Here is a 23,285-nt window from a genome sequence, read left to right as displayed (position 1 = left end):
AAGGACATAGCTAGCAAGATCAATAGAAAGCCCACAGATTGCGAGAAGATCTTCACTAGCCATACAACAGACAAGGGTCTCATATCTAAAATATACTTGGAACTCAAAAAATTAAATCCCCAACAACAAATCCTCAAAGAAACAACTGCCCAATAAATAAGTGGGCTAAAGACTTGAAGAGAAACTTCTCTGAAGAAGAAAGAAGGATGGCCAATAGACACATGAAGAAATGCTCAACCTCCCTAGCCATAAAAGAAATGCAAATTCTCCCTGTTTTATACTTTTTAATTATTGTTTTATAATATCACCAAGATTATAGTTATCAATAGGAAATCTTCATCTCTACTCACCCATTTCTTTTTTATAACAGAAATAAATAAAAGGTACCATTCTGGATCCTTGTTTAGGTTAGCAATGGCCATAGTAGGCTATAAGATAGACAAAAAAGATCAGTTCCTCATCTGGTCTCTAATACCCTGTGTTAGAGTGGGTATTCTCATACACAAAGATAAAATTTTCTATATTTAAAGTTTCCTGTAATTTGGAAATAATTGTATTCTCAGTGTTTTTTCTTCTGAAAAAGATGAAATGATGTGAAACTTTATGGGCAGTCATACCTGAAAATGATAGCTTCTCTGAATTTGTATACTCAGAAGTGCTTAGAGGCAAGTTTTGAAAAATGAAGGGAAATTAAGAACAATACAACACATGAAAACAGCATTGGCTGTATTTAAATCAACTAGTTTTTATTACTTGAAATTCTTGAATTGGTGTAATAATGTTTTTGATGGTAATAATGATAACACTTCAGACATCTGGTTTTCATACAATGGATTTGATAAATATGTTTTCCTCTGAGCTTTTCCTAGAACTAAGTGAAGGGAAAGAAAAGTGTTTGTCTTTTCTCAAACCCATTTGTTAGGAAATGGAAAGACTTGGAAAAAAATTATATTAAGTGAAGTAAGCCAGGCCCAAAGAAACATAGGTCCCACGCTTTCCCTTATTTGCAATAACTAGTATATGTCTGAGACAAGCAGAAAAGGTCAGATAAGATGATGTTAGGCAAAATGAACCCCAAGATAAGGACACAAGTGGTTTTTTCTTTCTTGTATTGGTTCTAACGTATTTATATGGTGACTTTTTTTGTTGCTTTGTATATCCCTCCCCATGGTATAATCCTTGTTTTCACTGTATTTGATGTTGGTATAATTTGAGGGAGGGGAAGGGCGAAAACAATTGTTTAAATAGAGATACAGGTGGACCCATTGCAACAATGAGACGTACAAGATGCTATGTCGAAAAACAAACTTTACAACTTTGAGGGGGGGAATGTAGTCGTGGAGATGGGAGGGCAGGGATGGCAGGGGAAAAACAAAGGAGGAGGCAACAATGCTTGATAAGAAATGTACTCATTACCTTGCTCATGTAATTGTAACCCCTCTGTATGTTATTTTCACAATAAAAAACTTATTTAAAAAAGAATAGGGCTTCTATATAAAGCATGGCAGAATTTGGCTTTTTTGAAAAAGAATATTCCTTATCAAGAGATATTAAACAGATTACTGTGTGTTGAATATGAAAGGTAATCTTTTAAGAATTCATGACTAAAATCGAGGTCAAGAGATTAAGAAGGATTATAGGTGAAAGGAGGCAAACATTAGAAATAACATTACTTTAAGTTTTTACTGGTAGAAGAGTTTGGAATGAATTAAGCCTCTAAGGCCCCAGTATCAAGACATTCTGACAAACCTAACGGAAAGTATAGCATTTTAGAACATGTGGGGCTTAATAACTATTAAATTTTATAAGTTGTTGTTTGCTGTGTTATATGATTGTCTCATTAAGTGAATCATCCTATTTGTCAAATATTAAAGTAGGGAAATTGTCTTCAGTTTTATATCTGGTAAAAGAAGTTGGAGATGTGTATAAGTGTAAGGTTCAGGTTCAAGTGATAGCTACACTTAACAAAGACTTTGACTATCCCAATTGCTACTGTAATAATTTAGCTATAGGAAAAAATTATATAACTAAATTTTTCTATCTCTGAAAAGTGCTCCAATATCCAACAAAAGAATAAACTGTCCATTTAACAAGTATTCTTATCACTTATAAGCTTTAGTTAATTTCTTCAGCAACCATTTATTGAGTATTTGCTCTGTGCAAAAGCATATTCCAGACATAGAAGAAAATAGCCATAGGTAAAATTTGTTGTGAATTGCACTGTAAATTTTCTATATGCACTGTCTGGTTTATTCTTGTTGTACTACTACTGTTATTTCTGTTTTGTACACTGAAACTTGGAGACACTAGTTAACTTGCTCACGATTACACATCTAATACATATGAGGTCTGACACTCAATTCCAGCTCCAATTCCAAAGTCTGAAGTATTGGACTTGAAGGCTGAGATAGACTCCCAGCTTTTAAATAAAGAGCTCTCACATATCTAATTATAAAACAATATGTGGAAATGCTAGAATTATGGTCTTCAGAAAGTTTGAAGTTCAGAGAAGAGCACAATTAATTCTGCCTGGAGAATTTACACAGGAAGTGACATTTTAATTGAGCAAGGTGATAAAAAATTTGGGTCAGAAGTGTGAAGAGGGTAGGATCTACACAAAGCAGTATGAAACAAAACTGAGACAAGAGCTGTTGTAACTTATGTAAGGGAGTGGCTCAGCATTAGGTACGTGGGAATGAAGGATTGGGGAAGGGTGGGGAAGATAAGGGAGATACCAAATGTAAAAGCAGATAGACTAATAGAGCCAGATTGTGACATATCTTGAATATAATGCTGTGAATAATAGAATTATCTTAGAGGTCAAGGGAAACCCCATTAAGATATTTCAAGCAGTGTCAATATTATACACACACACACACACACATTTTTGTCAAGAGTATAATTAGAAATAATGAAGAAATTAGGTTAGAGATGAGAAAGATACTGCAGGTTAAAAGACCAATTAGGAAATTATTATAACAACTGAAATAATTCAAGAGAAGAAGACTGAGAATGGGAATAAGTGTCTGCTGGACTCTGTAGTGATGGTATTCAAAAAGAAGTTGACAATATCAGCTTGCAGTTTTGAGGAATGGTTATAGTAGGATTTACACTCATAGTAATTCATAGCATGAAAGTATTTGTGAAAGTGGGAACAAGACCCAGACTGATGCCCATCATTTAAGGAATGTATAAAGAAGATTAGCTTAGGCAGCTAACTGAATATAAAAGTAGATAAATGAGAAAAATCTAGAGTGAGATCATACCATAAACAAGAAAGGAAAGAATAGTGAACAGTGTCAAATAGATCTAATGGTGTCAGAGTGAATTAGGACTGAGAGCTGACCATGAAACTTAGATATTAGTTGATCATTAGAATCTTAGTGTGAGTAGCTTCATCAGTGATGAATGTGGTGGCAAATTTAAAGAACGAACAAGGTTGAATACATGACAATTTTTACAAAATGCTTTGTAATGAAGGGAAGGAATATCTCAGATTTCTGGGGGTGGGGGAATTTGATCAAAATTCTACAGCAAAACATCTCTGTACTTTCCCATTGTGAAGGACACCTTCAGATGCTAAATTTTAAATCTGTATTTTAATTGGGTAGTATGATCATTTTTTTAAATTCTGATTCTTGCTCTCAGCTCCCTTGCATTCTTATCTTGCCACACATACTTATCTACACAGATCAGGCAAGTATTTGTGGCAGAGTACTTCCAGAATAAAGCCATCTTAAGACCTTGAGGGACTTTCAATTCCCTGTATAATGTTCAAACTGTTCTTCTGAGAGACTGTTTTCCTTTAGAAGCCTTATATTCTGAAAAAGCATTGTTGATGAAATGCTAGTGGTTAAAAAAAGATCATGTATTTTTGAATATAGCCTAGAATATTTTCATCTGACATTTCTAAATTCTTGGTATGTCTGGTCTTTGACAAGTCCAGAGCTCAGGGATGTTTTGACAGGTTATGAAAATGCTAAGATGTTATTACATTGGTCTTCCCTGCAGATGAGGCATTGGTTCTTGCTGTAGCATTCAAGTGCCATAATACAGTTTGTATGTTAAATCAATACCTTATAAAAATCCCAGTGTAACTGTTGGCTTATTATTTAAAGCAAAGGAAGAACAAATCAATTTCTTTAGTGTCAAGGACATTCTTGACAAAGGGCCGAACGGAATGGGCAGGCTCAGTGCCATGAAAGAGTCCAGTGAAATGGAAAGTTGTGCATTGTGCTTACAGATTCTTTCCAGATCAGTGGGAGCCCTCCAGACTGCTCCTACTTGCTCGTGGGGTTTCCCAGCCTGGAAACAAGGCAAGTCAGCTAGTGCTTTGGGGATACATTCTGGGACCAGGAGAGCATCTTTTGTGGCAAAATGATCCACACAATATTAAATATTGTAGATTTAAATAGCACTGCATGGGGCTGGGAAGGTGGCTCAGTGGTAGGGCGCTTGCCTTGCATGTATCAGGCCCTGGGTTCGATTCCCCAGCACCACATAAGCAAAAAGAAAAAAAGCTGAAAGTGGCACTGTGGCTCAAGTGGTAGAGCACTAGACTTGAACTGAAGAGCTGAGGGACAGAGCTCAGGCCCAGAGTTCAGGCCCCACGACCTGAGGCCCCCCCCACAAAAAAAAATAGCACTGCATAGGAAACCCAAGAGTAAAAAATAGTTAGAAATCAATAAGTAAATAGGGTAAAACAGAATGTTAGGATAGTGGATAGGTCTTGTAATGTGTAGAATTAGAAAGTGGAGAACTTGCAGGGCAGCCCTGACATCTCGAGAGTTGACACACATCAAATTTGAAGGGTAGCAAGGGACTTCCGGAATCACCTAGTCCCGTGGTTCTCAACTCTGTCAACATATCAGACTCACTGGGGAGTTAAAAAAATATTGATGTGCCAGTCTCACCCATACCAATTAAATCAGAAACTCTGGGGATAGGACTTATCATTAGTCTTTTATTTTATTGTTTTGATGGCACTGAGGTTTGAACACAAGATCTCATGCTTGCTAGGTAAGTGCTCTATCACTTGAGCCATGCTTTTAGTCCTGGATTTAACGTTAGTATTTTAAAAAGCTTCCCATTTATTGGAATACCCTAAAAACATGTGTGGAGATTTAATAATGTAATCTCTCCCCTATATAACTAATATAATCAAAAACAGCTCCCTAGGTGAATCTAGTGTGGAGAAATGGATGAAAGTGACAAATCTAGCTCAAGACTTTGTGTTCAAAATTGGGAAACTGAGGCTTAAGGGGTACATGTGTCTTCTAGATCCTCTGGTTTGTGTCATTAGTTTGTGGACTAGAACAAGTCTTACTTGGTTAAGGATTGAGAAAGAGTAGAATTTCTTAGTAGGAGCTAATCATTACCTTCATCTCAAGTTATTACTTTCTATTATATATTGTATGGTAAAAATTTCCAATGATTCTAGTAACATTAAGATGCTGATAACATAATATTATCCTAGCAAATACTGAAGCATAGCCTTCATTCATCATGTAGTTTGTGTGTCTGCTATGTGTCACCTCATGTGCTGGATGCTGTGGGATGCTTTCTGGACAATTGACTTCTACAAGGTCTTGGATTTGGAGGATGTCTTTGCCTAGGATGCACTTAAGTGGGAAACAAAATAAGGACTATGGTGACTTTGGAAAATCAGTTAGCTTTGTTAATAGAGAAAAGTTTCGTATTTTGGTCAGTCCTTATTTTGTCTCCCACTTAAGTGCATCCTAGGCAAAGACATCCTCCATGTCTACCCTGACCCTGTTGAAAAAAATGAAACAAAGATGTGTAGCACTTGTAGAAATGCTTCTAGATATTAGCTATATATGACCAGTGGGGTGCTCATGATGAAGACTACCTAGGTAAGAAAGGGCCAAGACCAGTGTCTCACTACATCTCAAGGGTTTGACACTATTTCTGAGGGAGGTGATATGATTTGGAGAAGTGGTACATTATCTTACCAAATTCACAGTTATAATATTATACACATTTTTATTTGAATCCCAGTTTCTGTCATTGTCAGTTGTATGCCTGGGAGAATAACTTTCTGACCCCATTCTTATTATGTAAGTTGAGGATAAAATGCTGATAGTCACCCATTCTCTATCCTCTCTTCCCAGAGGCCTTCCTTAGTTTTCCTTTGTTCAAGGATGTCTGGAGCAGGATTCGGTGACAGCAATAAGGTATTGCTGTCCAAGAAAGAAACTACAGATACACAATACCCTGGATATTGTCACATATGTTCCCATGGTGTTGGTACTTTGGTCCAATATAAGCCTGTATTTCTACCTCATTGTAATGTGTCATTTTAACATGGGAAATTCTTTAGATTCCTTTGCTACCTTTTTTTTGTTGTTGTTGTTGGTTGTAGGGCTTGAACTCTGGGCCTGGGCGCTGTCTCTCAGCAATTCAGCTCAAGGCAAGCATTCTACCACTTGAGCCACAGCGCCACTTCCAGTTTTCTGGTGATTTACTGGAGATAAAAGTCTTACAGACTTTCTTGCCCAGGCTGGCTTTGAACCGTGATCCTCAGATCTCAGCCTCCTGAGTAGCCAGGATTACAGGCGTGAGCCACCGGCACCTGGCCCTTCACTACCTTTTAAGCATCTATGTTTCCCTTCCACATGATAACCCTAACCCTAAATGTTTTCCACATATTATGCCTCTGTTTTATGAATTATGGGAAGGCTTTTGCATTTGTTTTCAATATTATTTATAGACACAAGTTGATGTTAAGGTGATCTGTTGTCATTGTCATTTGTACTTGTGATTATATTTGGGTGTGTATGTGTGTGAAATCTTGTTTTCTTTAGTGTCAATTGAATTTATTTTTAAAATAAAATTTGAATTTGAAAATAGTGATATATTTGACTGATTTTTCTCCCACATTACTTTTACATTCAATAACCAATATCTACTTTGGAGGACTGTTGCCAGGATGAATGAAACTAATAAATGTGAAAGTTCTCGGCACATAATAGGTGCTTGACAAATGTTGGTTTCTACATAACCCGAGTATGTTTGAAGACAGAAAACATATTTCCTTTCACATTTAGGATGTATCAAAATGTCTCATAGTTTTCTTATCTATAATAATATTTTCTCTCTACTGTTACACGAGACAGGTAGCAGTGTCAGCATATTTTATAAATAAGGAAAATGAAACACAAGAATGGACGTCCCATAATGTTACTAAGAAAATTAGTAGGGTCAAGAGTACAATTCAAACCTTTGAAATTCAGACATAGGGCTCCTTTTCTTTGACACAAAGAGAATTCATTTGTAGATGTATTGAGTGTATGTATGTGTATATATAACATATAATATGTACATTATATAATTTATAATATATATCTTCTTTTTGCAGTGAACTCATTCATTTTTGTTCTTTACTTTTGATTTTCTCCCACATTTTTACGAGCATGAATTGGTTGTCCTAGGTGATTTCATTTTTTACATGTCCATATATATATGCATTGTACCTTTATAAAACTTAGTCTCTGTCACTTTCCCTCATCCTGTCACACTTCCAAACCAATCTCAACACAAGTTTTGTTTTTCCATTTCCACATATGCATGTTTGACCATATTCTCTCTCATTCACTTTCTCTGTTTCCTCCATACACAGCAGTACCTATACCCCAGCTGGGACTTATTTTTAACTGTTATATGTTAACTATTAAAATGGGTTTCACTATGGTATTTCACATACTATAATCAGATTATCTCCCCTCATTTACTGTCATTTTTTCCATCTCTACTACCCCTATTATTCAATAGATTTTAGTGAGTTACACTTTTCTGTCTTCATTAACAAGTGCAATGTATTTCAGTATTGTTCATCCTCTTAACATTCTCTTTTCTTCTATACATCAGGCTCTTCAAACAGTCCCATAATTACCAGCAGGTTTTATATATTTATGTATAATCATGTGTGTGTTTACACATATGTTTACCTTTTATATCTATCACATACAGATGAGAGAAAACATGCAACCTTTGTCGTTCTGAACCTCGATAATTTTGTATAACATGATGATCTATTTCCCTGTAAACAATGTAATTCCATTCTTCTTTATGGCTGAATAATATGCCATTGGGCATATATACCACAATATCCTGATCCTTTTGTCAGTTGTAGGGCGTATGTTTCTGTAGCATGGCTGTTGTGAATACTGCTACAGTGAGTATGGTGTACAGGTGCCTTTATCATATCGTAATTTAGCTTCTTTAGGGTAAATAACCAAGAGTGGTGTGTCTGGACTGAATGGTCATTCTATTTTTTAGCTTATCTATTCATCAGTTGTTGAGCACCTCAGCTGACTCCACACTTCATCTATTTATATTAGTACAAGACTGTGAGAAGTCAGGATATATTGGGAGAAAGAGTGAACTTTTTCTGACGCAGAAGGAAGGAATTCATTTTTGAGATACAAATCAGGACAGTAAATTCCACATTGATTCACAAGCTACCAAAGATTTGGATGCCTAGGACAGCTGTTTAAAGAGAGACCTACCACTACCATTACAATTCCTTACTTATGTTCATTGGTACCCTTCCAGGACAATTGCTCAAGCTATCTGCATAAGAGCATGAATAATTTGGTCAGGTCTTTCTGGTAGGTTGAGGCAGCACAAGCTAATTCTGCTGTGGGTTGTTTGTTCTACCTTTCTTTGCATTCCCCTCTGAGCAGCTGACTCATCATATGACCTTGAACAAGGGCTTTTGTTCTAAACTCAGCACTTGAAGCATGAAGCTAAGAATACAGACCTGTTCCCGGGGTGCTCAGGTGGACTAGATACTTTCTGCTTTTCAAATGTAAAGGATTTTCTAGTGAGTCCCATGGGGCTGAGGATCCCCTGAGGTGATGTGACAGGGGGCTGGCCCATCATGCCCACAGACTGTGTCTGCTGTCCCCATCTGAGTCTAGGCTGTGTGCCAAGTGCTATTTTGGAAACAGGGCTCAAGTCGTTCATCTTTTGAAGGTCGTGGATTTTCTGTTCCATGGGAATGCATGGGGGAGAGTGATCTGAGACAAACCTCGGTGTAACTACTATAGATTGAAGCAAAGTGACTATATTCTGCATTCATTAGAGAAATCTGTGTCTGCTACTCAGTTGCATTACCAGTGTGATTGATACTCACATGAAAAGGCAAAGGTAACGAATGAGAGTAGTTCTACATATACCCTTGCCACATGCATCTGGAGGCCTACCCTGTGCCAGGCATTACCCTATGAGTTGATAGATCTTGTAGAAATATAAAGGACCCAGTGGTCATTTACCAAGTGGTATGGGAGTACGTAATGTTTTGAAAATACGTGTACCTTGTTGCAAAAGATTAGCTTGGTGCCTCCTTATTGAATGAATGAGTCACATCATCTGGAATTCATTAACATTACAAATTAATTAGATGAGGTACATCTATAGCATTGCTTCCCCTTTCCATACATTTTTTCAGTCATCAATTGTTGGATAAAATGCAGTCTATTTCTTGAAACTTAAAAAGGGGTGATGGATGGAGGCTAGGAGTAGGCTCATTTCAAGGCATTACTAAGGAAGAAAAGTTTTTAGAAGACCCAGGAAAAATGCAGTATCAACTTAACAACTTCATCTTGCCTTGGATAGAGTCATGAAAGAGAGGCAAACAGACAATAACTGCCAATCATTACCTTTTAACTTCCAACAAAGCTGCTCTTAGCTCCCTCCTAGGTGCTCAGCACATAAGCTGATGCCATGGGCAGGCCTTTCAGGTTATACATTGTTATTTAGAGCAATGAAAAGCTCACAAAATTTAACAGGAATTTATCATAAAATGGGTTGCTAAAAAAATCTTTTCCTTACAGTTTGTTATGTGGCTAATTCTCTTAACTCCTATATTTATTTTCCCCACACCAAGCGATGCTGTCACAAATTAGCAGTTTGCAATCTGTTGGAAATAGTTCAAATGAAGTTCTTGTATCTTGGGGCCTGCATAAGAAGATGTCTTGGTGCACTGGGCCTTAATTTGGATTCAGGCTTTTGGCCAGGTAGATTTCTGTATGGCTGGTTTATGCTTAAACAAGGAGAAAGGGAGGCATTGCAGTGCATAGAATCAACCATGGGGTCCTGCAGGATCTCTCTGCTTAAAATTCCCTCTTCATCGGAAATCCTCTCACTTCATATATTCTTTTCAGTAGAAGTACTCTGTTGCTAAGAGACAGCTGTTTAATTGCCAATATGTGACCCTGATGGGGACTACACTGACTCTTGAATTGGTGCATTGGCCTGGATAAGTTATCATGGAATGACAAGGCAGAGCAATGCTAAGGAAGCAAGACACTATTTTGAAAGACAGTAGAATATTGGGGATAGTCTGAGAAAGGCAAACTGCTGGGGGTGGAGGGGTGTCCTGAGCAAAATAGGAAACATCTGATCAACTGGCATCAATGTCAGCATCTTGGATGTTTTGAGAATATCAAAAGTGGGATAAGGACATGCCAAGGATAAAATGTATCTTTCTTTCTTTTGCCAACACTGAGGACAGGTAGTTTGTCTTTCTGTTGCTTCACTCTTCCATCTTCTTCACCATTATCAGGGTGTTCCAGGTTCTTGCAGAGCTTTATTCCTTGGCTGCCTTATGAGAGGCCTGGCTCTGGGGAACTGGCTGGGTTTTCTCAATTCTCCTGACTCATCCTGCAGATTCACTGTCCTCTTGTACGACCTTCTGAGGGCCCTGAGCTCATGGCCTTGGCTTTGCTGGCTCAGGGAGGTCTCTGATGAGGGGGAGTTTGCAGCTGACCTATGCTGCAGTTTTGTTGGGTTTGCAAGATCTAAACACTATTTGTTCAGCTGTGGGGAAAAGGGCATTACAGAACTGTCCAAGGTCCTGTCAGCACCTTTTGCCCCTTAAGCATCAGAAAGTACTAAAAGGCTATTTGAGGAGTCAGATGTTAGGAAGGAAGCTTGGTTGTCCAGTAGACTCTAGGTTAAGGAACCAACACTAGACCACTTATGTTTTGAGACCATTTATACAGTTTACTATGTGTATCGATTCAGTTATGGCTTTTTATATCCACATTTCTGGAATAAAATTATGAAAAGTCATGATTTGCTTAATGTAATCCTTTCCCTTTCCCTTTTGCCTATTTAAAAACAACACCTGTGCTATTCATAGATCTTTCTTTAGTTATGGTATGTTTTCACTCCAGTGGCAGTGGTAGAGGCTTGACATAGGGTTAAATAAATGTATAAGAGATTGCTGGCCTCTAGTCTTGCCCCTCAATACTGTCTGACAAACCTTGTGCATCCTCAAAACTTGTTGGATATCGAGAGGGGAGCTGAGGCAGCTTCCTGGAGTTTGCTCCACTCACTGAAGATGCTTAAGACACAGATGGGAACATTGGTAGGCAAGGAAATATTCATACAAACACCAGTGAAACTCTCTCTTTCTCTCCCTGCCTGTCACACCTGTACTCTAAACATACTGCCAAGAATTGCTAAAAAGGAGGAAGAAATCTTAGGAATCTTAGAGTAGCTATAGTCCAATTAATATGACTAGGGATTGTCATGCAACTCTGATGAGATCAATGTTTTACAAAATAATACTTATCAGAATATCCAACTCTTTTGAGGATTTCTGAGATAAGGGTGGCAGGGGACTTTAAGCTCACTTATTTTGGTCTCCTCTTAGCTTTACTATCTTAGAAAAACTGACAGGAATCCAAGAACAGAAGGAGGTGAGTGAATGTGGTATTTATCTGTTTGTTCAGGGTTGACTTTTTGATTACTTTCGTGTGCTCTAGAGGGTTGCCTTCATCAGTGATTTTCCTTCTAGAGGGCAAGAGGTCACCTCTGCTTTACTGGCTTTGTCCTATATGTAGTACAGCACCAGGGACAAAGCACAAAGCAGTCTGTGACAAGCTTTCCACTGGCTGTTGGAACTGAGCCCTGGAACTGCAGCCCTGGGTTAGGTCAGTGCTTGGATTTTCTGGGTAGATAAAGATGACATTGGGTGTCCTTGGACTCTGATTTAACTTAGCCATAATGCAGTTTGTATTAGTTTGGCTTGGCTCTGTGACCAGCTGAATACCTCTCTCTGGCCCCCAGATAGAATTCTCATTTTCTGCCATACTAGGCACACTATGTATTATCACTACTCTGCCATGAGCAACTTGAGAGCAGGACTGGTCTTTTCATCCCTGTAGACTTCCATGCATGTCAGCTCCTTGTTAGCAGAACTGAATAGCTACTTCGGTACCTTGCACTTGTCCTTGTATTGCTAACATGGGGACTCATTAAAGGAAACTACCCTCAGAAGAGAGTAGCTACTTGAAACCAAACAGCAAAATTTCCTATCTACCCTCTGCACTAATGAAGCTGTCATTACAGTACTATACCAGAGGATGCAGGGAGAGAAAAGGGGAGAGAAGGAAGAAACATCATTTGAGCTTCATATTTGTAACAGGAGATCTATATATACTGGCTCATTTAGTTCTCACAGTGGCTTTCTGTGGTAGGGATACTCATTTTTATCTTGTAGATGAGGAAACTGAAAGTCAGCAAGGTAACAGATTTCCCAATATCCTGCTGCTTACCAAGTGTCAGAGCAGATCTGACCACTATGTTCTCGTGCGGTACCCTAAGATAGTTACAGAATTTAAGGGAATATTTAATTGGGCTTGTTTCATGTATTATTATTTCCCTGTTCCTGAAAGACAAGCATTTTTTATTGTATAAGTGTATTTAAGATGATTGTTTTTGAATGGTCAGATTTAAATATAAAGCATCAATGTAATAACCTAGAAATTTCTGTATTTGGAATTTGTTGTTCAGTTTTTCAGTCAGCCTTTAGAGCAATGGCTCACTCTTCTGGCATAGACAAGAGCAGTATACCTTAGTTACTTAAGAATTCAACAGGGATACTCACTAAACACCATGTTGGAAATGAACTATACAACTTGAGGGGAGAGCAACCAGGAGGGGAAAAAGTGGGAGAAAATGAGGGGAGGGGTAATACTGTTCAAAAAGAAATGCCCTCATTACCTGAGCTCTGTAACTATAACCCCTCTGTATATTACCTTTACGATAAAAATAAACTTTAAAAACTGTACCTAAAAAAAGAGTTAATATTGTCGTAGCTCTCCAAAAGAGACAGATTCTACACATCCAAGTCAGGACCCTAAGTGCATTTTGATGCTACTGACATTTTGAAGTGCCAATTCATAGTAGCACATGCTCAAAATGTACATCCAGTTTTTCTTGCAGATCAAATGGCTTTTGTAACAATGAGTTAAGAAAATTAATTGTTTTCTTTCACTCAAAACCTTCTTAGAGACTTTCACAGGTTCACATGAATTTGTGAATCTTTAAAAAGGGACTGTATTGGACAAAATCATCTCAGAGCAGTGTGTCAGTGGCTCATGCTTGTAATCCTATTACTCAGGAAGCTGAGATCTGCGGCCCATGGTTTGAAGCCACCTTAGGCAGGAAAGTCCATGAGTCTCTTATTTCCAATTAACCACCGAAAACCCACAAGTGGAGCTTTGGCATAAGTGGTAGAGTATCAGCTTTGAGTAAAAAAGCTAAGGAACAGTTCCCAGGTGTTAACTTCAAGCTCCAGGGCTGGCACAAAAACAAATCATCTCATGGGACTTTTAATATATTTATGCTTAGCCAACAATAAACATTCAAAGAATTATGAAGGAGGCTACTTTTTTTTTTAGACAAATCTTCAATTGTGAAAGGAGAAATATAATTCAACTTCATTATTTAGGACTAAATTGATGTAAGATCAGTCATAATTAGAGTGAAGGCTGACTTATAGAGTGTTCTTAAGTGAACATTGACCTTTTTTTTTTTTTTTTCGGTTGGTCGTGGGGCTTGAACTCTGGCCTGGGCGCCTCAGGGTCTTATACATTCCAGATAGGTGCTTTACCACTTGAATCATGTCCCCTGACCCTTTTTGCTTTAGTTATTTTTCAAATAGGATCATACATTTTGCCTAAGATTTCCATTTATGCTTCTAATCATAGTTGGGATGACAGGAATGAGACATCGTGACCAATTTTTTTTGTTGAGATGAGGGACCCTGGTTAGCTTTGAACCTTTTATCTTCCTGATGTCATTCTTCCAAGTAGATAGCATTATAGAAGCGAGCCATTTTTCCATGGCATAGTGGAATTAATCCATCTTCTCAAAAAGTTACACAGTTGGTTATGGATAACTTTGATCACTTTGCCTTTTTTTTTTTTAATTTGGACTGGGGAATTCCGGGGAATGGCTATAATCTGTTCCCATTCTCTGCTCTAAAAGATAAAAGCAATGAGATTGCTGTAACCCTGTGTTCCAGAGGGAAAAAAAAATCTGTGTACAGAATTTCTACATTGGCTTTCATGACTAAGATGTTGGCTCTAAGGAAACAATATGGAATTCAAATAAATTCATAAGTGTATTTTCTCCTTTTTCTCTAGTTTTTTTCTTTTTTCTTTATAATGGAAAGTGCTTCAACTTTAGGATCAAAACTATCTGAATTATTATCCCAGGTCTGCCTTCACTAGTAACATAACATTAACTGCTTTTTACTCCTCAGTCTTTCATCTATAAAATCTTTAAAAAATAACTCAAACAGCTGGTGGGAGTATTAAATGAGGAAATTCATAAAGCATTTGGCCCAGTTCCTGCACATGTTAGAAGCTTACTAAATATTAATGATCCTTCATAGTTAACCACCATATTGCAATTCTTCACTCAGGTCATTCTGTCTTAGCAAATGATCCTGTAGATCTATAGACAATCCTCCTCCTCCAAGATTAGTGTCTCTGTTTGCAAAATGTCATATGGTGACATAATACATGTAAAAGAATTTAGCAAATGTTTGACACAGCATAGAAGGTCAATATTTATTAGCTATTATTACTGAAATTTTTATTACCCATCATCTTCTCCTCAACAATGCAACACACTACACGAATTGATAGAACAAATGGTGTTGCTTTGGAAGTGGAGATGATTTCTTGTTTTTATAAAATGTCATAGGTAATTATTAATTTGTGCCAGAAACCTAAATATAACTCTTGGCACACTGCAGCAGACACTTTGTCACTGGCACCATCCCACCTAGAGCACTTGATAGATAAATAGGCATTTTGTGAAACCTATTTAAGCCTGACATTGTGACAATGCAATATAGTAAAATTGACCTCTACAGGTAATATCTTAAAAGCCTCAAAGATGAAAACATTTAGAGAGAAGCATTGTAGCTTTAAAATGAAATGCAACATTATAACTTTTAAGAGCAGAAAGTTAAAACCTCTTATTTAAAAATAAATTACAAGGTGTCAGAAATATTTGAATTTTCGATTACCAGGTAGCATATTTTATCAATTTTATCAATTTATTTTATTAATTGTAACAATGTTTACTTATTTTAAAATGGGGGTTCCTCAAATGACTCCACATAGAGCTCCCCTATGACCCAGCAATCCCACTTTTGGGCACTTACCTAAAGGATCACAAACAAGACCATACTAAACCTACAGGCACAACTGTGTTTATTGCAGCATTATTTATCATAGCTAACATATGGAATCAACCAAGATGCCCCTCAGTAGATGAATGGATCAAGAAAATGTGGCATATATAATACACACACACAATGGAATTCTATGCCTCCATCAGAAAGAATGGCATTGCCTCATTTGTTGGGAAATGGAAAAACTTGGAAAAATTATAATAAGTGAAGTAAGCCAGGCCCAAAGAAACATAGGTCCTATGGTTTCCTTTATTTTCAATAACTAGTATCTGTGTAGGACAAGTAGAAAAGGTCAAAAGCTATGTACATATGACCAGATAAGATGATGTTAAGCAAAATGAACCCCAAGATAGGGACACAAGTGTTTTTTCTTTCTTGCTATTGTTCCTAATGTATTTATAATGTACAATATGAAGTTTTTGTTTTTTTTGTATGTTCCTCCCCCATGGTATCATCCCTGTTTTCACTGTATTTGATGTTAGTGCCCTGAATCTTGTATATACACTTCTCTAGCTTGGGGAGGGGAAGGGTAAAAACAAAATGCTTAAATAAGGATATGGGTTGACCCATTGTAACAATGAGATGTACAAGACACTATGTTGAAAAATGAACTTTACAATTTAGGCGGGGAGTGGAGGGTAGGGATGGGGGAAGGCTAGGGGGAGTGTAGTTGTGGAGGTGGGAGGGAAGAGAGGGTAGGAAAAAACAAAGGAGGGGGTAAAAATGCTGGACAGTAAATGTACTCATTACCTTGCTCATGTAACTGTAACCCCTCTGTACAATTTTTTTTTACAATAAAAATGATTAAAAATGTGGAAAAATAATCTGGATTGAGGAATGTAGTTGTGGCACATATGTCTGATCCTAGTTACTTGAGAGTTGAAGATAGGTGGATCACAGTTCAAGGCTAGCCTGGCCCTTCCTCCTCCTTTTAAGATCCTGCCCCCAAAAGAATAATATGGGTATGTCTATAATTCCAGTTACTCAGAAGGAAGAGGTAGGATGATCATAGTGCAACCCTGACCTAGGTGTCGGGATTGAGATCCTATTTGAGGTTGTGAGATCTTATTTGAAGAACAAGCTAAAGCAAAAAAAAAAAAAATTTGGGAGCATGATACAAATGGTAGTATAGCTTCCCAGTAAGTGTGATGCCTTGAGTTCCAAACCTCAGAACCACCAAGAAATTCCCATAGACCTTAGGAACAGTTGTTTTTACCTATATGCCCAGTATACTTTTACTCATGAGTAAATTGTATTTTATTTGAACTCTTAAAAAATGGTAAATGTATCATATATATAGTGCTTTGCTAGTAATTTAAATGCCTAAGCCTATTAATTTGAATGCTCTCAGCCTCTGAAAATGCCCAATAATTAAAGAATATGATATGATAAAAAACCTGTCTATCAAATAGATTTTGACAAGCATTTAGGCTTACTGGAGGGAAAGAGAGAGATTGAGAGAGTGGCATTGAATGTAGCATTTAACAATTAGCCGTTATTATATTTTGGATAATGTGATACTTTTAAAATTTTTTACAAAGATTTGAGGGCTCATAGATAACGTTTATATGCCTTTATCAAGAGAGCTTCGTTGTATATGAGGTCTTTTTGGTGATAAAACAACAACAACATAAAGCCCCAATATAATCTCGGATTCTTTAAAAAAAAAAAAATAACAGAACATGGCTTGCTGTGGGAACAGCTTCCACTTATTCTTTGTTTTGATTAGCTTCCTTGCCATGCACGGACAGTTTTTATTTTATATGCTCAAATACTGTTTTGTTTCTGTTCTTTTTAATATAGTTAGTATTTACCAGTAATAGTCAGGTACCTGAGGGCTGATATAAATCAATATATTAATAAATATGCCTGCATATCCATGTTTATGATATGAATGCAACATAAGGAAATCCATCAAACACTGCAATATATGCAGGTATGGAAAATCAGTATATATGCTAATAAAATTTTTCTTTTGTGGGTCTTCAGGCTTGAACTTAGGGCCTGGGTGCTGCCCTGAACCTCTTTGTGCTCAAAGCTAGCACTCTACCACTTGAGTCACATTGCTACTTCCGGCTTTTTCAGAGTAGGTTATTGGACATTAGAGTCTCACAGACTTTTCTGCTCAAGCTGGTTATGAACCACAATCTTCAGATCAGCCTCCAGAGTAGCTAGGATTACAGGGGTGAACCACCGGTGTCTGGCTAAATATTTTTTTTAATCATACATTGTGAAGTTGATTAGCCCCTCCAAAACATCACCACCTACCCAAATGGGGAAAATACATTTAACAACATTCAAGCTAATAATAGTATAGAAGGAAAGGCACACACAAATATCAGGGGACTTAAGGCTATCCAGAAGTACTAACCCTCAATCTTCCTTCTATTATGTTTGACAAGGCCCCCAACTTAAAACTCATGTGATAATTTCATTTGTTAACTTTTGTATACCATAGTAAGTTTGAAATGTGCCTTGGGACCATTTTTAAGAAAGCCAGAATGCATGTTTACTCATGAACTAGAGCTAATTAATGAAGGAAATACCCTTGAATCCCTATAAACTGGGACAAACTCAGAAGAACATTGACAATATGGCTCTTTCTCAAATGATCAACACAGAACTTAGCTCTTTGTGGTTGTAAATCTTGGTGAAGTTCTACATAGACTTTTCTATTGCTTGATAATGAGTATTCTGGATGGTGCTTGAATCAGCTGTTCACTTAGCTACATGGATGGCTAACATAGTTAAAAGCATTACTGATGGCTACAGACCTGGACCTCAACATTATTCATATTCATGAGTGCTGCAGTGGCAAAATCAAGGCCATCAAATTGTTAGGTAGCATTGTAGTTTGGGAGCAAAACATGTACTAAGAGCAAGTATATTTAATTATACTTCTGAATGTTTACCTTATTTAAGCTTCAACACCTGTGTGTAAGAGATGTCATTATCCTCATAATACATTCTAAGAAACCGAGGCTTAGGGGGGCTAACAGACTTGGCATAAAGATATAACTTGTTATGTCATAAGTTTGACATGTAAGCCCATTTGAGCCAAAGTTGTTACACATTCTATTTGTTTACTACTTCAGTGTCTCTATCCTTCCATTTCTTCCTGTTCTATATGTTTTCCCCTGCACTGAAGTCTATGCCATTATTTTCAAGAATTTAATATATTTGGACTCCTTTTTCTATTGAAATCTATTTTCATGATAATATCTTTGTTGGAGTCAAATGTATAGAGATATGAATGTAGATAGTGTCATCTCTTCCAAAGAAATCACTATCTTACATATTTTCAGTGTAGAATGGAAGTCTAGGCCCTCTGTTGAATGTGTTTCTAGTATTAGTGAATGAGTACTAGAAATAAGAGCTCACTGTGAGTGAGAAGTGAGCTCTAGATGAGAGCTTTCAGTGGGAGAGAGAAAGAGAGAAAGACACACACACACACACACACACACACACACACACACACACACACACAGACTCTTTGTGGGCAAGGGCAATAGGACCTCTCCCAGTGACATACTGCCAGTTGAGCAGTACCTCTTTTGCTGATGTAAAACTGACATTAATTAAGAGTTAACTGTGATAACTGAGAGGAGGAGTATGAACTTTAAGATTATTTCTATTGTAGAGATTCAAACAGCTTATGATTTGATGACTCAGATGGGCATGTCCAGTTATTAACTGGACACACAAGACCAAAAGAAATACACTCTCCCCATTGACTTGAATGCGCCAGAATCTCCCCCCACCATCAAAGGGAAAATCATCTTTCACTAAGATGTAGTTGGGGAGAAGCTAAAATCATATAAGAATATTGGAAAGGCCTTCATAGGGCATATTCAATTTACAAAGAGCTAGGTGAGAACTAAACAGGTCATAGTATATTAGAGACAGGCTGGGGCTAGAACCCATGACACCTGGCTCTCAGCCCAGAGTTCCATTGAACACACTCTGCTATCTTGTGACAATATTTTCTATATTTCTACTTTCATTTATTCCCTTGTGAGGCCAGAAAAATACAATGGCCAAAGTGGAGGCTCAACAAAGGAAATTATTGCCTTTCTATAAATCTCTTCCCATCCAGAGCTTTTTTTTCCCTGTTAAAAACCTGGTACTCCAGTAAATCCCTGGGCTTGAGATGCATCTATTCAACTAGAGATATCCATCTCCTATTGTTTGCTTTTTCCAGTTGAGGTGGCTTCTGAACAGCAGGAGAAAGGCTGGATGAACTTCAATGGTATTTGATTGTTGTGGTTGCCGGTTTGCCAGGAGGGCAAAGTGCAGCTAAGGGACCTGACCTGTTAAATCCCAACAGCAAGTCCCTAACTGGTCCGCTGCTTCCCATGTGGGTCTTTCGGGCCTTACACCTTTGGGCCTTCTCTTGTCAGGACTGTTGGATGTATTAGTGTATGATACTGAAAGGATGGACCTAATGACTAGTGCCCTATCAGCTAACTCAATATCCTGGCTTTTCTCCTGCTTTCCTGCTGCCTCAGTTTGAATTTCTTGACCCACCTTAGTCATATTGGCAATAATACATATAAATAGCAGTAGCAAGGTGCAAGCCCTACTATCCAGCAGCTTGCTTCTGATTTGCACAGCTGTTTGAGCAAAAGTAAAGATGCCCTATAGATCTGAAAAAAAGCAAACACTTCCAGTGATGCTGGAATTTGTAGTCCTACCAGCATAGTATAGAATGGACTGTGCTTAAATGAAAGAAAGCCCTGGAGTCAAGTCTGTATGCCACCCTAGCTCTGTCATTTACTGGTTATGTGATCTTGGCAGGTGACTTAGCTTCTCTATGCCCTAGCTTACTTGTCTGCAAAATAAATCCATATCCTAGGCTTATTTTTTTTGATGACTGAAAGAGTAAATAAATATAAATCACTTAGAAGACTACCTGCTATAGAGGAAACACGATGTTTGCTATTATTATTCCAATGCCATTTCTAAAAGTCCTAAATGACTCATAGGAAGAAAAAAAAGTTATGGTCTTCTGCAATTTGTGTGAAATTGCCATTTTTTGTTTTTCTTCCTAGAATTTTTTGTAAGTTAATGTGATTGTCTCTTTTGGGTATGTTGACATCATTGTATTTTCTTCTTCTGTAAATCAAAGTTGAAAATTTGCCTTGCATAGATGATTTTGCATACTCATACATTTTCCCCAAAGACAGGAGCAGCCCTGTGGTGGTGACAGAAACGAATGTTGTGCTGAGTACATAGAAAGTGAAGGGCCCTTGTAAGTAAAGTAGCAAATTAGTGATGATTTTGCCAGCAGTTTTAAAACAAATATATTGAGATTTCAATAACTACATGCCTAACTTAGAGCTGCACTCAAAGCTTTTAGTAAATGTGTCATTTCAGTATTGAAAACAGCATCTAATCAAAGCATGTTTATAATTAGACATCACATATAATATCTCTCAAAATTATGTTCTACCAGGTGAGATGTCATTCCCTGGAACATTGAAATCGACTGTTTGTTAGGCCTTTATTATTATTAAAAAGAACAGGTTGGGGGTACCAAGAGAGACTGAGATAAATGAAAGTGCTTAATTTTAATTAGAGAGGGGGAAAATACCACACACAATATGGGTAGTCTGTATGGAGAACTTTGTGCCAGTAAAACTTGCCTCAAAAGGTATGACTCTATATTAATTTAAATCAGACAGACATTGGCACTGCGTTCTTTTATTTTTCATTAACATTTTGATTTAGAACAACAGATTGCTGCAGTGAGGGGACAAGAACGGCAGCCAGTGAGCCATCTGCCGAGCAGCTCGCTGACGACTCCACTAGTGAAAGGAGCCGGTGACTATAGAATGTATGCAGGAGGGACACACACCATTAGCTAAGTGACAGGATGAAATATGGGAAACTTTGCTGGGTCAGAGGAGACAGAGATGGAGAAGGCAAAGCACAGCCCATTCTGATTGGAATTTGAAAAGATCCAAGTACTTGAAGCAAGCCAATAGGCTGGCAATTGGGGGAAGGTTTGCTTGTAGCAATTTTTTTCTTTGAAATTACAGCTGGGACAAGGAAAAGAGAAGTGACAGGCTAAACACACAATAATTTGCCATGCATGTCACATGGGATATGTTTTCCAGATCAGTGAAGATTCACCCCTTTAGACACAGCAGTTGAGATAGAAATAGTTCTAAAATGGGCCCCCATCACCTTTGAAACACAGTAAAACACTGGCATACCAAGGTAGGGGTGGGAGCAGTCTCTTCAGGTGCAAACATTACCCAAAAACGTATCTTCTCTGGTGAATATAAAAGCAACGACATACCTTCTAGAAGTCTGCTTTTTTATTTTCGCTGTGTATATGCAGTTCTAAACAATATCAGTGGAAAAAATATTCTTCCCAGCAAGGGGTGGACTGCTCCTATCACCTTTTCCATGGTGTACCAGTTTTCTATTGATATTTCTGAGTCTTTACTGGAAATTTCAATTTTGTTATTTGTTAGGCTATTTGGCTTCTTGGTTTTATTTGCCCCTATATTAAATAGCACCAGACTGCTTGCCATTTGTAGTTGGTGATTCTGCATATTGTTCTCTCACTGTAGTCTGTCATATTTCAGTACATCTGCTTTTAGGAGCACCCCATGTCAAATATGCTATCTTCAGTAACTTAGGAAGTATTGAACAGTGTCAGTCACAGAGAATGAAGAGATAGAAGGCTGTGAAAATAGAAGATTAAAAGCACTGTAATCTGTTGCTTTGGCATAATAAGGTATGTGATGCATTATAGAAAGTTTTTCATCAAAAATAGTTAAAATTAAAATAGCACTTGTACTACTCAAAGATGTGTGCTTTGGTTATGTGGAAAATTAGCTTTGACAGAGCCATATATTCCCTTACAAAGTTAGTTAAATGGATCCAGTATGGTGAATGAACAATCACAAAATTAGACTTAGATATGGGTCCTATATCTGTTATTTACTGGAAACAGAACATTAACTTCTCTACAACTGATTTTTTGTAAAATGGATGCATAGGATTAATATCTCTTTTATGTATATTATTACATAACTAAAAAGTTCTCTTTTTCTGTTCATACTATGGTTTGAATTCAGGATCTCTCACTTGCTAGGTAGGTGTTCTACCATTTGAGCCATGCCTATAGGTTTGCATAATAGATTTTCAATTAGCCTTCCTTTGCACATTTTTATAATTTGTATCTTGAATAGCTCCCAAAGGCCCCTGCCTTGAAGGCTTGGCCCCAAGCCTATGACATTATTAGGAGGTAGAACATTGAACAGGAGCTGAGTCTAGTTGGAGAAAGGCATGTTATTGAGGACATGCCCTTGAAAGAAATTTGAGGAATCCAGTGCTTTCCTATCTACCTCTACTTTCTGCCTGCCATTAGGTTGACAGGCCTTCTCTGCACATGCTCCCACCATGAAGTCGTGTGCTGTCATGCACCCAAAGTGATAAGAACAAACAATCATAGAGTAACACATCTGAAACTGTGAGTAAAATAAAGTGGTGCTGGGTACAGATAGCTCACAATTATAAGCCTAATTCTTCAGGAGGCTGAGATCTGAGGATTGTGATTCAAAGCCAATTTAGGCAGGAAGGTTTCTCAGATTCTTATCTTCAATTAGACGTCAAAAAGCTGGAGGTGGAGCTGTGGCTCAAGTGGTAGAGTGCTAGCCTTAGTGAAAAAAATTAAGGAACAGTGACCACGCCTGGAGTTTAAGCCTCAGTACTGGCATGCTTGTGCACACACACACACACACACACA

General features: G+C 37.6%; 1 protein-coding gene across 1 annotated transcript in view; it reads right to left on the bottom strand.

Annotated features, from left to right (window-relative positions):
• Gria3 (glutamate ionotropic receptor AMPA type subunit 3) overlaps positions 1-20,059 on the bottom strand; it is a 261,812-nt gene extending 241,753 nt beyond the window's left edge. The window contains exon 1 of the mRNA XM_042682411.1: positions 19,834-20,059. Coding sequence (XP_042538345.1) covers positions 19,834-20,059 — 226 coding nt within the window. The remainder of the gene's footprint in view (positions 1-19,833) is intronic.
• Between the last annotated feature and the right edge of the window lie 3,226 nt (positions 20,060-23,285).

The sequence above is a fragment of the Dipodomys spectabilis genome, unplaced genomic scaffold (assembly GCF_019054845.1).
Source record: "Dipodomys spectabilis isolate Male_0828 unplaced genomic scaffold, ASM1905484v1 ptg000071l, whole genome shotgun sequence".
Lineage (NCBI taxonomy): Eukaryota > Metazoa > Chordata > Mammalia > Rodentia > Heteromyidae > Dipodomys > Dipodomys spectabilis.
The sequence above is the reverse complement of the archived record's forward strand: the minus strand, read 5'-3'. Positions and strand labels throughout refer to the sequence as shown.